Here is an 11,815-nt window from a genome sequence, read left to right as displayed (position 1 = left end):
GACAACCTGTAGGAATTTTGTGTCAGTTTTGGGCTAAACTGTACTTGTTTGGATTTTTGTTGACATTTTACCATGTTGCAGTGGGTGGAGCTCACAGTGGAACATGTGCCAATAGTTAAGTGTTACATTGATTTGTGAATAGTGGCAATTTTTAGTGACATATCATGTGATTTTGTACAATAAATCCTATTCTTTTTTTCTTTATCAAACTTTTAATTCTTGTTATGTATGCTGTTTGATAGTATAATGCATCAAGTTTGGAGTCCTGCCTTCTACAGTTTTCAGACTTCACATCAGTCAGTACAGCTCCAAAGCAAAGCACCATCTGTCTGTGAACTTTGCTGTACAGAACCTGTGACAATACCATTTCCTGCATATGGTCTGTTTCAGAACATGATATCGATTAAAAATAAGGTAAAGGTTTTCTTAAGATTCCAGACAGATGTTTCACTTAACCTCCATGCCACCAACATCTAATCTACAGTTAAAATGAGGAATAACTTGAATTTAGCTGATTCCAGTTACCATATTTCTCAATTTTTACCATTTCTAGTTGTAATGCATAGTACAGCCTGTCCAAATATGGACCATTTAAAGTCTGCCTGTATGAAATCCACAGAATCACCCAAATGTTCACAAACAGACCAAACATGTTCACAGTAAAGGCCTTGGTAACAAAAGTCAAACGCTACTCAACAGCTGATATGTTGTAATTGCATCCTGCTGTTAAAATATCAAGTGGAAGTTGCGACATAATCATAAGCAAAAAGAGCGAGTTGAGAGATTGCTTTAGCGAAAAAACTATAGGAGTATGTGTCGGATGAACAGGTAATGAGGAATGATAGTAAACTAGTCATCCAAAAGAAGCAGCATCTTGACAAAGTTCAAAGTATCATTAGGCTGTCTTGCCCTGAAAATAAGAGTAACGTTTTAGTTGAGGATTATTATCACTTCAAAGAAAATGGAATTGAAAATCTGGATGGATTCCAAGACACATTTCAAACGTCAAATAACATTACAAACTGTTGGCAAAAGCAGCTAACATTAGCCCTCAACCATTGTAGAGCTGATGTTGGAAAGGTGTAAATTAATTCTGAGAATTGTCTCAAGGATTCAGATATTTTATATTTAACACCTTCCTACAATACCAGGAATTGGATAATAATGTTAGCCAAGTAGTGGTTACATTAGCTGTCGTCTAATGGGTTCTAAACTGTTTTAATTAGAATTATGGTGTGATATCCCTCCAGATTTTCAGTATCCAGTGAAGTGATAGTGATTTTTCATATTTTTTGTTGTGGTGTGACCATCCTGTTGATAACAGCATTTGAGTTTCCCACCTTGAACTGAATATCAGAGGAAAATGGCCACTATGTGACTATGGTCCATGTGTGATAAAGGTGGACCTTCTGATATGTACTGGCCCAGTGATAAATCCACAAAATGCTTTATTGTCCAATCAAAAGCATTTCTGTACACTACAATGAGTAAACAAAACTGATGCAACAACATAGTGGCTGGTTAGAGCCCAGGGATAAACATTCAGAGGCCAAGGCTCTGAATCAGTGATACACAGCGGAAGCATAAGGCCAGGAAGCCGGTGCCCAGCAGGTCCCCCAGGGCCGTCAGGTAGGGGATGGAGAAGTTATCAGGATCCAGGCTCCGTCTCCACATCATACGGACGATGAGGTCGGCCACATACAGGAGAATGCTCACCTGGACAACACAACAGACAAGAAACTGGTCTGAATTGGCTGTAATTTAAGAATAGAGCGTACAAACTGTTATAGCAAACCTACAATGAGCTCACTTGATTCTGACAACAAAGCACAATTCATCAAAAACCTACATTCAACCGACCCAGCACACAAACGTCTTACCTCATGAGACCCATAACTACATATAACCTTAGCGGTCTCATTTTGATGGGACTCTCACCACCTGCAGTGCACTTGCCACTCCAAACTGTCCAAACACCACCCAAACAAACTCATTCATCAAACACTTGGGCAAATCACTCATCTGTTGTAAATGTTCCTACAACAAATAAGACAACTTGTTATACAACACCCAGCAAGTCTCGTTTCTGTTCTTCACCAGTGTACGACGAGATTTCCACAACAAACTTGGTGTGAGAAGTGGGATCGCCTGAGAGTTCAAACGCGTGGAGAGAAATTCCACCTCTACCTCAACACAAAGAAGTCTGAGATGATGGGGTTGACGTCTGCGAAGACATCAGTTCACTCCAATCTCCAAACGAGAGTACTTTCCTAAACCCGGTAAGAAGTTGAAATTCTGACTTTATAATCTAAAATATTTAAACAAAATTAAATATTTAAGTGAAGATCTTACAAACTTAATTATATGGAATGTGTTAAATTATCTGGTCATTATCCACAGTCGTCAGCATTCTACTACTGGTCTGGGGATAATTAAACTAATTTTATAACTTGATCAAATTTGTCAACAAAATATAATATGAAAACAAGGGTGGTGTAGTTAGACAAGATGTCTAAGGATGGGTACCTCTCACATTTAAACCGGTATTGTACCGATTCTCGGTTGTTGGGAACCGGTACTGTGTTGCGGGGTTCGTTCCCACACTGCTCAAAAATTATAACACCACAGGCATAGTTGAAAGTGCAAAAAATGGTGGTAGTTTATTTTGCCGTCGGCCTCCCACAGTGCAGTGCAATATTTACAAGTGAAGTCAAAAAATGGAAAAAAAAAACAAAAAAAAACACTATTTACAAACTTACAAAGCACAAGAAAAAAAATGCACCTGAACAGAGTTCTTCAATAACTCACCAAAATATCATAAAAAAAATCTCACAAAGGTTAGCAATAAACAGCACAGTTGCCAGCTCTGCAACTCAGAGAAGACTGACTTACCAGGGCTTCAGCAGCCTCCTTTTAAACTCTAAGCCCCTCCTTCTGGGCTGGTCAAATAAAGACTTTTTTAACAAAACATATTTTTAACTGTTTTTAAACGTAATTATTCACAACCGAAATAAACATACAACACTTCATAATTCAATAGATTTTCCAAGTAATTACCTAACCCAAATACCTCCTTCCTTGAAATAAAAAAATACAGAAAACCAAAAACACTACATAATTAAGTCACATGATTTGAAAACCGCGCGAGATTTCCCCTATAATATTGCCACGGAAATGACCCCTCGTTCTTTTTCCCCTTGAATGACGTGGCGGCATGACAGAACGCCAAGACAACATGGACCCAGGTAAGTGATTGAAACTGTTGTAGATATGTATGCAATTACCTTAAAAATGCTGCCGAGTGTGCACCCTCAGTTGCACTATAGTTTGGACAGGGAAGAGAGTGTGAGTGGAGAACTGATGAATGATTGCAAACACGGACGGGGAGAGACTGTCTGACGTGAGTGTGTGTGTGCGTGCCTGTATATGTGTGCGTGTGCCGGGTCGCGTGTGCTCCGCACGTAGCAGGAGACAGCGGACTCAGTGACAGGGTCGCTCCGTCACATACTGGTATACAACAGTACCTGTTTTAGGTACTATATGTGTGGTGATTAAAGTCATTTTTGACCCCACATCTTCTCCCACCTTTGATGCTGCTGTAGGGGACAAGCTGTCAGCTGCTGCAGATGCAGTGACGGTGCCTGGTGTGGGAGTCGTAGCCTGTGCTCCTTTGGGCCTTTCCATTATTGTACATTCCTCCGCCTTCAGGTGTAGATTATGGTTAACTGTTTCCTCAGGTTTGAGGTGTTGTCGTGGATGACTTTACATTTAGCATTACAGATATTGCAACAAGCACAGTCTGCATCAAGTTTAGCAAAGTGGAGCCACACCCTTGAACACTTTCTATCTGCCATACTTACTGTTATCATCAAGCCACCACTGATGTAATCATGCTCTTGTTTGTCAGGCAGACACTCCGCTTTCTCCACGACACACGCAATGTGAGGATGCATTCAAGTACCAAAATGTGGTACCGTTTGACTTTACATGAATCAATACTCTGTTGTACCAACGGAATTTGGTCGGTATCAATGAGAGTACCCAATTCCGTACCCATCCCTACTTGCATTCAACGACAGAACAGAGGTGGCATAATCGTCATCGATATGTGAAATTGTTAATGCCATTTCCAATGTGATATGTCACAGCTCATCTTCTCTCCAACTCTGTCCAGGTTTCACCTTCATCCAGTGTGTCGATGACCTGCTCATCTGTGTTCCCATAGACGAGTCCAGTCCTGTTGACTCACTCACCTCACTATGACACCCCACAGCTGAAGGCTACAAAGCCAGCCCATCACTCAATTTATAAATGTCAAATCTGTTTATCTGTCAGAGGATCTGTGTACTGGGTGCAAAGATTCCTCATTTACAACAAAGCATAATTCATCAAAAACCCACATTCAATCAACTTGGCACATGAACGTCGTGTGTTATGAGACACGTAATGACACATAACCTTAGCGGTCTCATTTTGATTGGACTTTCTGTGTTTCCTGTGGAATTGATGTCTTGGTGTGACGGTGTGTCATGGGGGGGGGGGGGGGGGGGGGGGCAGGTTTAATAATTTAATAACAAAAATTTAATAATTATTGATTCATGATAGTGTCAATGAGAGTCATCTGCAGCACAAAATGACTGCCTGAAATGCATTGCCAGAGGTGTTCAGTTTGTCTAAGTAGTTACCATTGTGCAAATGGACCGTTGATCCAGTAGTGACAGGCAGCAGAACCAACCCATAAAGATGGAAGATGCTACCACTGCAACCTCTGTTCCATGTTGTAAAACCTCAGAACTTTAAATTCAAGACTTCAATATGCGTAGCCTAATTTGTAGGCCTATTACTGATGTTTTTTTTGTATCAAATGTATGGTGTGGTGGCAAGGATGCTAAACCTTACCAGCAGGAACACTGACTCACCACCTGCACCACGCCAAGACCGTACAAAAACCTCTCAAACACACCGTTTCCTACAACATTTTGGCACATCACTCAACACTCAGCAAGTCTCATTTCTCTTCTTGACCAGCATACAATGACATTTCCACAGCACGACCACACTACAGACTCTGGGGCTTTACTGAGGCACAGTGGAGGCCACATGTCAGTGAATTAAGTCCATAAAACTAAAACACCATCATACTGTGCCAAAACATACACCGTCTAATTCAATGAAATACTTGGAACAATACAATTTTCACACTTTAAAAACTGTCTCAGATTTCTTGAATGCTAACAGGATGATGATGATGTGTCAAGTGGGTCAGCTGCAGTGGAAATTATTTTCATCACAGAGTTACTGAAACATCTGGCCCAAGTCATTTTACTTGTAGGTGTTAGATAACCACAGCTATTTCTGATCATACACAGTCTTTTGGCGCTCCAGATGAACAGTTTCTAGAGTTTGTTTTAATTCAGTATTAACCAAAAAATCTATAGGTTTACCTGCAGCAGAGCAGCACACAGGTAGCAGATGACGAAGGCTGTGGAAATCGGGGCTTCATCACCTTGCAGCAACGAGATGGCGTAGAGGAAGACCATGTGACCAGGGACAACCAGCATCAGCAGCACCCGGGCTGACTTGGAGTTCACCCCTGGAGATGCAAAGAAAGGACACTATTGAAAACATGCAGCTTAGGAATACAGTCCCCAGGGTATGTGTTGTTCAGATACTGTATTCCTGTTGGCACTATATTTGTAGTGTTTAATTTCCAGGTGCCTCAGGCTGCATGAGAACGGTGAGCCGATGCATCTCCACATTCTCTAACCTGGGTCACTGCCGTCCACTTCATAAGATGGAAGGGAGTTAAAAGCCCCATTCACAGTATTTCATGGATCTCCTTCAGCTTTGATTGCAGAATATGATCACTGTTCTGTTTTTGCCAAACAATGTTTATGTAATGCCGCAATGATTGTCATAACATCCATGTCCATTCAAACTTGCATTAATTTTTCCAAACTGGCTATTAATTCATACTAAAATGTAAAAAATGGTCTGTAAACAACACGGGTCATTTTCAGGCAGGACAATGAAGAACTACTAGGTTGACACTGAAATGGGGTTGGCACTCCTGAAACAAAACTGAATACTCAGACAGGAAGCTTGTACAGCAGCGGTTCATGTTATGTTATTTGTTGATTGACTGATGGTGGTCAGTGGTTTTGAGGTTAAACCCCTAATGTTTCCACTTCACAGCTCTAAGAATGGGGGTTTTACCTGAGGAGAAGAAGGTGATGCACGGATTGGGCCAGTACTGCCTCATCTTGTAGGGAAGAACACCTGGGATGCTCCAGAAGTGCAGATACGTCGATATCCTACTGGCCTGGATGGCCACCAGGTTACCACCAACTCCTACGAAGAAAGAGGAAGAACAGCAGAGGACAGATGAAACGGCGTAAAGGGTGTGTGGTTTTAAATCCATGAACAAAACAACCAGCAGCGATTCACTGATGCTCATTACAATTAACACATGTGCTCAAACTGCATCGTAACCAAAGGCAGACTCATTGTTTTCCTCCAACAGATTTGAGAAGTTGGCATTGATTTTCTGTCCTCAACTGAAACAGAACATTCTGGCCAACCAGGGACTGTAAACACAGCTTTACAATCACAAACACTTGATGCTTTTCAATCATTGCCTGCACACATATGAAGCCCAGTAATGACACAGGCTTGGCTCAGCAGTGAACCAGCAGAGACCCACAAAGAGTCAAGTCCATCTGAGCCACTGAGTCCAGAGCAGATTAAACCGGCCCCATGGAGGAATGAACCCTTTAACCCCTGAAGTGTCTGTGGTGAGTGTTCTGAACGTATGGTTTATTTTAAATATTCAGAAAAGTTTAACTGTTTGCTCAATCTGTCTCATATATGACTCATATTTCACCAAAAATCACTAAAGGAATATTTGTCAGAAAGTTAAATTAACAAAAAGTGTGAGTCTTTGTTCACCAATATATGAATTAAATGAACCATCTTATCAGGTCTAGGGGTGTGTATTGGCAAGAATCTAGCAATACAATACTAGCATCACAGTATATCGCAATATATCACGATACTGTTAACAAGGTGGTATTTTTTTGTTTTGCTTCTTTAAAAAACAAAAGTCCTGGAAAACAAACATCTGCCTCTTTCAGATAGTAAAAAGTGCTTTTAGGATGCTTGAAATAACCATTATTTAACAAAACAGTGTTATCAATTTAAAAAAACTCCATAAATGACCTGCAGGATCACAATACTACTTTTGTCATGTACGAACAACAGAGCAAAATACCCATGTGAACATAGAAATAAAAGAGCTCGCAGGATTCCCAAAAATTTGAACAAAAAACCAAAATTAAACCTCCACTATGTCTGCATTTAAATAAATATCGATACACATTTTTTAATATCGATATAGTATCATGAAATGAAATATTGTGGAACCAATATTTTCTTATACCCCTCATCAGCTCCATGTGAAGGGGCTGAGGTTCTAAAACCCTCTATGATCATCTTAGTAAATGGTACAAAGAAAAAGTGACTTGAGCCAAATGTGGTTGAACAGGGTTAACCCTTTAACCCCTGACGTGTCTGTGGTGAGCGTTCTGAATGTAGGATTTATTTCAAATATTCATAAAAATTCGACCATTTGCCCAATAGGAAAAATTTCTAAACGTGCTGATAGAATAGACCTTGTCTTTTCCATAGACATCTGAGCATGCTCAGTGCACCCCCTGCCACCTGTGGAATGGGGGGCAAAACACAGCAGTGAGTGAGACCGGGTCACTATAAAATAGATAGTTTGGGCTTTTTTTTTTTTTTTTTTTTCAACACTGTTTTCTTTGTGGTTTTTACCCCGCGGCCGAAGGGGTATTGTAATCATTTTGTCGTCTGTCTGTCCATCCATTCAACAACATAATCGCATTACCTGAAGAATGCATTGAGATATCTGCACCAAATTTATACTGTGGATGTATCTTGGCATGGAGCAGAAACCTATTAAAAATAGATGACCTTGACCTATATTTTCAAGGTCAAATGGCCTTGTGCATTTATAACATCTGAGTACTTTCAAATATAAATATGTATGTAATAAATTTTACACAAAGACAATCTAATCTAAACTATAGGGCAGTAACTTTCAACAGAATCCTACACTATATTTGGCCAAGGGGGATAAAAATTGCCCCACACAATATGTTTTGTTTTTACTGTTGTTTACCATGTTATCGTGAATTTCCTTTATTTTATTTTTTTACTGTGTTTTTACTTTTACTGAGTTTTGATCAACTCGTTTTTGGAGTTTAACCAGGTGTTAAAAAGTAGCTGCACTGATTTAGAAAAAAAAGAGCCCAAAACAAACACTACTGGACCAAAATTCAAATATTTATTGTTCAATGTGTTCCAGTTCATGTTCAACATCCTAAATCTCTAATTGATGTACATTCTGAGTGCCTTATTTAGTCAAAACCTGTCAAACTTAATTTCTTCTGTCTTTTTCTGTTTTTCTGTTATCCACTGAAGAAAAGGAACACAAGCTCATACTCACAGCTGCTTTTATGACACTTGTACTGACGCAAATTCACAACAGCCTGTTCCAGTTCAATAATGTCTCAGGGGTTAAAGGGTTAAAGAGAGGAACAGAAACCAAATACTGCAGGAAGGTACGAGAATCACTATACATACGCAAGGAAAGGCCATCAGTCGCATGGCGTTGCGTGGTTCCGATGGTGAAACGTGACTCTGGTTGTGTTAAACCCATTCTGTGCTTTCCCTCTGGTAGATAACTTCTGACTGATCTGCTCCTGAGGTTAGAGTTTCAAAGCTACAAAAGATCATCAGTGATGACGACGCACCGTTTCTGCTTTTTCTCGTAATCCTTTTTTTATCTGCTTTTTCGAAGCCCGCTTTTCTGCTAAACCCAAAACCAGATCGCGCCTGTTTTCAAAGTCGATTGTAATTTTGGTGTTGACATGAGTATCTGTGTCTAATTCACTTACATCAAACACCTATCCAAGTTATTTAACCCTGACAACCAGATGAGCACATGGTCTTCAGTGAGAGGGAAATGACTGCAGGGAACTCATTTTGTCAAACAATACAAGTTTATAAACTGGCCACTGAGGGGAAACTGGGAAATTCAAAACAGATTGGGAGATCTGAAGTTTACCAGAGGATTTAGGGAGGGGTCTGGGGTGGGGGGGGTGACAAACAGCTTGAGGACAGAGGAACACAGCAAATGAAAAGCAGTGACAGTGAGAGGGCTGAGGTTATTAAAGTCCTGTGGGCTGGACTCCATTAGTGCTTTATATCCACCTCACAGCCAAAACACTTATTCTAAACGCTGCTTCTTTCTCGTCTCAATTGCTCTGTCTTGGTGCATTTTTCAACGAACCTAATTACCATGTGCTTGCATGCAATAAATGGCAGAAGGTATTGTTCGTCATAGTTATTATTATGACTTATTATACGAAAACTGGATAAAAAAAGTGGCCCAGAGCATTGGAAATAGACTCAAACATGTTATTGCAAAAATGTGTAGCCTGGTCTTGAAAGAGTTTGTTAAAATTGAGAAAAATTGGCAGAATTTGTCCATCCAAATGAATAGGGCCATTTCCATTTAAAGCTATACCTACCGATCTGGCATGTTGCACAGCACTTTGTAAAAATTTGAACATGAACAACCCACCTCTCTCCAAAGCCCCGCCCGCTTCCCAGTGCCTGAGCCCTGACGCTACCCTCCTAACCTGACTCACGCAGTGGAAGTGGAGGTCCGGTCCACTCAGGTGTGGCCGTGGACCCCTCCCTCAGCAATCAGACACAACATCATCCACCTGTGGACTCCTTTGTCATTAGGAGACCCTGTATTTAAAGGTCTGGTCTGTGCAGCGCTGGATCATTGTGTTAACTGCACCTCATCACCTACAATAAAGGCTCCAGTCGGGTGGACCATGCCATACTATGAGCGGTGCGGAGTCTGCGCATTGTCCATAGACATTTGAGGTTTCATAGGCCATACATTTATCATCCTACCGGTACATTGTGTGACACCGAGTACATGTAGGCGGAGTCCTGCGGTTGTAAATATTGAGTTTTGTGCAGACCTGTCTGTGGAGTCAAGTACACCTGACTCCTGGACTTCATCTCCATCCTTCATTCATCGGACTCTGACTGCTGCAGTCGGGGTTTTTCTGTTCCCCTTGGTTGTTGTTTCTGTTAATCTGTTTTTTCCCTTCAACATGTGCATTTGAGTCTTACCCATTCACAGCCTAGACAGGAGACTGAGGTCAGTGACGGGGGGAGCAGTGGGAGTGGAACGTCAGTTTCAGAGGTACCGGTATCGGATGCAGGACTGAGTAACAGATGACTGACAGAAGGCTCAGCCAGGCTCACCCAGTTATTTTATTTGGACCGAATAAAATGATTGGTCAGACTTTTATCAGAAATATATGAGAATTAAACACTTTTGAGTTTCGAAACCTGTCAGATTTCTTTTACATTTTAGTTTGACACATGCTTATTAGGAGCATTTTAAAATTACAGAAGAAAAGTGTCAAAATGCCTTATTGTACAGTATAGCTTTAAATCCTGTTTAAGGCCCATCTTCTTGTTTGATCTATCTGTGATAAACTCAGAGTGATTTGTAAATCGTATTTTATCTCCTTTTAGAACCCCTAAAAGGACCCTCTTTTGGTTTTAGCCCTTTTCATGGTTTTTGTGCAGTTTGTTTTGTTGCTTTCCCAGTTTGTGACCTCTGTCCATGAGTTGTGTTTTTTTATTTTATTTTTACCCTGCCCCCTGAAGGGGAGGCAAGGGGTATTGTTTTTGGTTTGGTTTGTTTGTTTGTTTGTTAACACTCTAGCAGCAAAACTATTGGTTGAATTCATACCAAATTGGTTTTATAGATTACCAGTGACCCAGAATAGATGTCATTACATTTTGGGAAAAGTAGGTCAAATTTTAAATTTTTAATGAATTTTTAAAATTATTTTTCTTCTCCCATTTACTTATAATGGGTAAAATTTCAAATGTCTATCAAAACATTTTTTTTTAAATTTGCAATATTTATATTTTGCATAGACATGATGACATCAGCTGGATCCATGCCAAAATAAGCTACAATATACGCGAGGGGCAGGGTTCGTTTATTTTGTTTTTGGGAGAGATACAATACATTTACTCAGTGGTTTCCAACCTTTTTTGGCTTGTGACCCCATTTTGACATCACAAATTTCTGGCAACCCCAGACATTCAAACTAAGACTTTTTTTTTTTTTTTTTCCTTTTTGACTAAAATAAATGTGATTTTGATCATGCAATAATTTGCTATACTATGCTACAAATAAATGTTAATATTAGACGACATTTACTTAGTCTATATAATGTATATTATTATAGACGGAGGCAGAAAAGCCAGGTGTAGATTACTGCACAAAGTGAGATTTTTTTTTTCCTTGGTCAGTATATGTACAGTCAGTCCAGCTTGGATTTACAAGGCTGACAATTAATACTGAACAAACAATAACTCAAACTATGAATTATGAAAGAGCTGCAGCATCTGAAACCGACCACAATGAACATTAGAAAGATGAACAGTACCACAGTGCTTCAGTTTCAGCTTCAGTTTGTCATGTCTTTTATGGATTGGGATTGTCTCTGTCAACTCACCGTATATGTTTAGATAGATAGATAGATAGATAGATAGATAGATAACAATCAATCTATCGATCGATCAAAATTTCAGGGGACCCCATGTGTGGTTCCGACCCCAAGGTTGAAAAACACTATTAACCTTTGAGCTTTTTCATGCAAATTACAAATTCTGGAATTAATCTTAT

General features: G+C 39.9%; 1 protein-coding gene across 4 annotated transcripts in view; it reads right to left on the bottom strand.

Moving 5' to 3' along the window:
• The window catches only part of LOC115422894 (solute carrier family 41 member 3), a 44,748-nt gene continuing 32,933 nt past the window's right edge, over positions 1 to 11,815 (bottom strand). For 2 of the 4 annotated variants that reach the window (XM_030139509.1, XM_030139513.1), the window contains exons 8-10: positions 6,217 to 6,351; positions 5,445 to 5,593; positions 1 to 1,716 (exon numbers count right to left, since the gene is read on the bottom strand). In XM_030139509.1, the coding sequence (XP_029995369.1) occupies positions 1,543 to 1,716; positions 5,445 to 5,593; positions 6,217 to 6,351 (458 nt within the window). In that variant the 3' untranslated portion in view covers positions 1 to 1,542. The remainder of the gene's footprint in view (positions 1,717 to 5,444; positions 5,594 to 6,216; positions 6,352 to 11,815) is intronic. The other 2 variants (XM_030139511.1, XM_030139510.1) reach the window with 1 other exon arrangement.

This window comes from Sphaeramia orbicularis, chromosome 7, assembly GCF_902148855.1.
Source record: "Sphaeramia orbicularis chromosome 7, fSphaOr1.1, whole genome shotgun sequence".
NCBI lineage: Eukaryota > Metazoa > Chordata > Actinopteri > Kurtiformes > Apogonidae > Sphaeramia > Sphaeramia orbicularis.
This window is presented reverse-complemented; position numbering and strand designations above follow the sequence as displayed.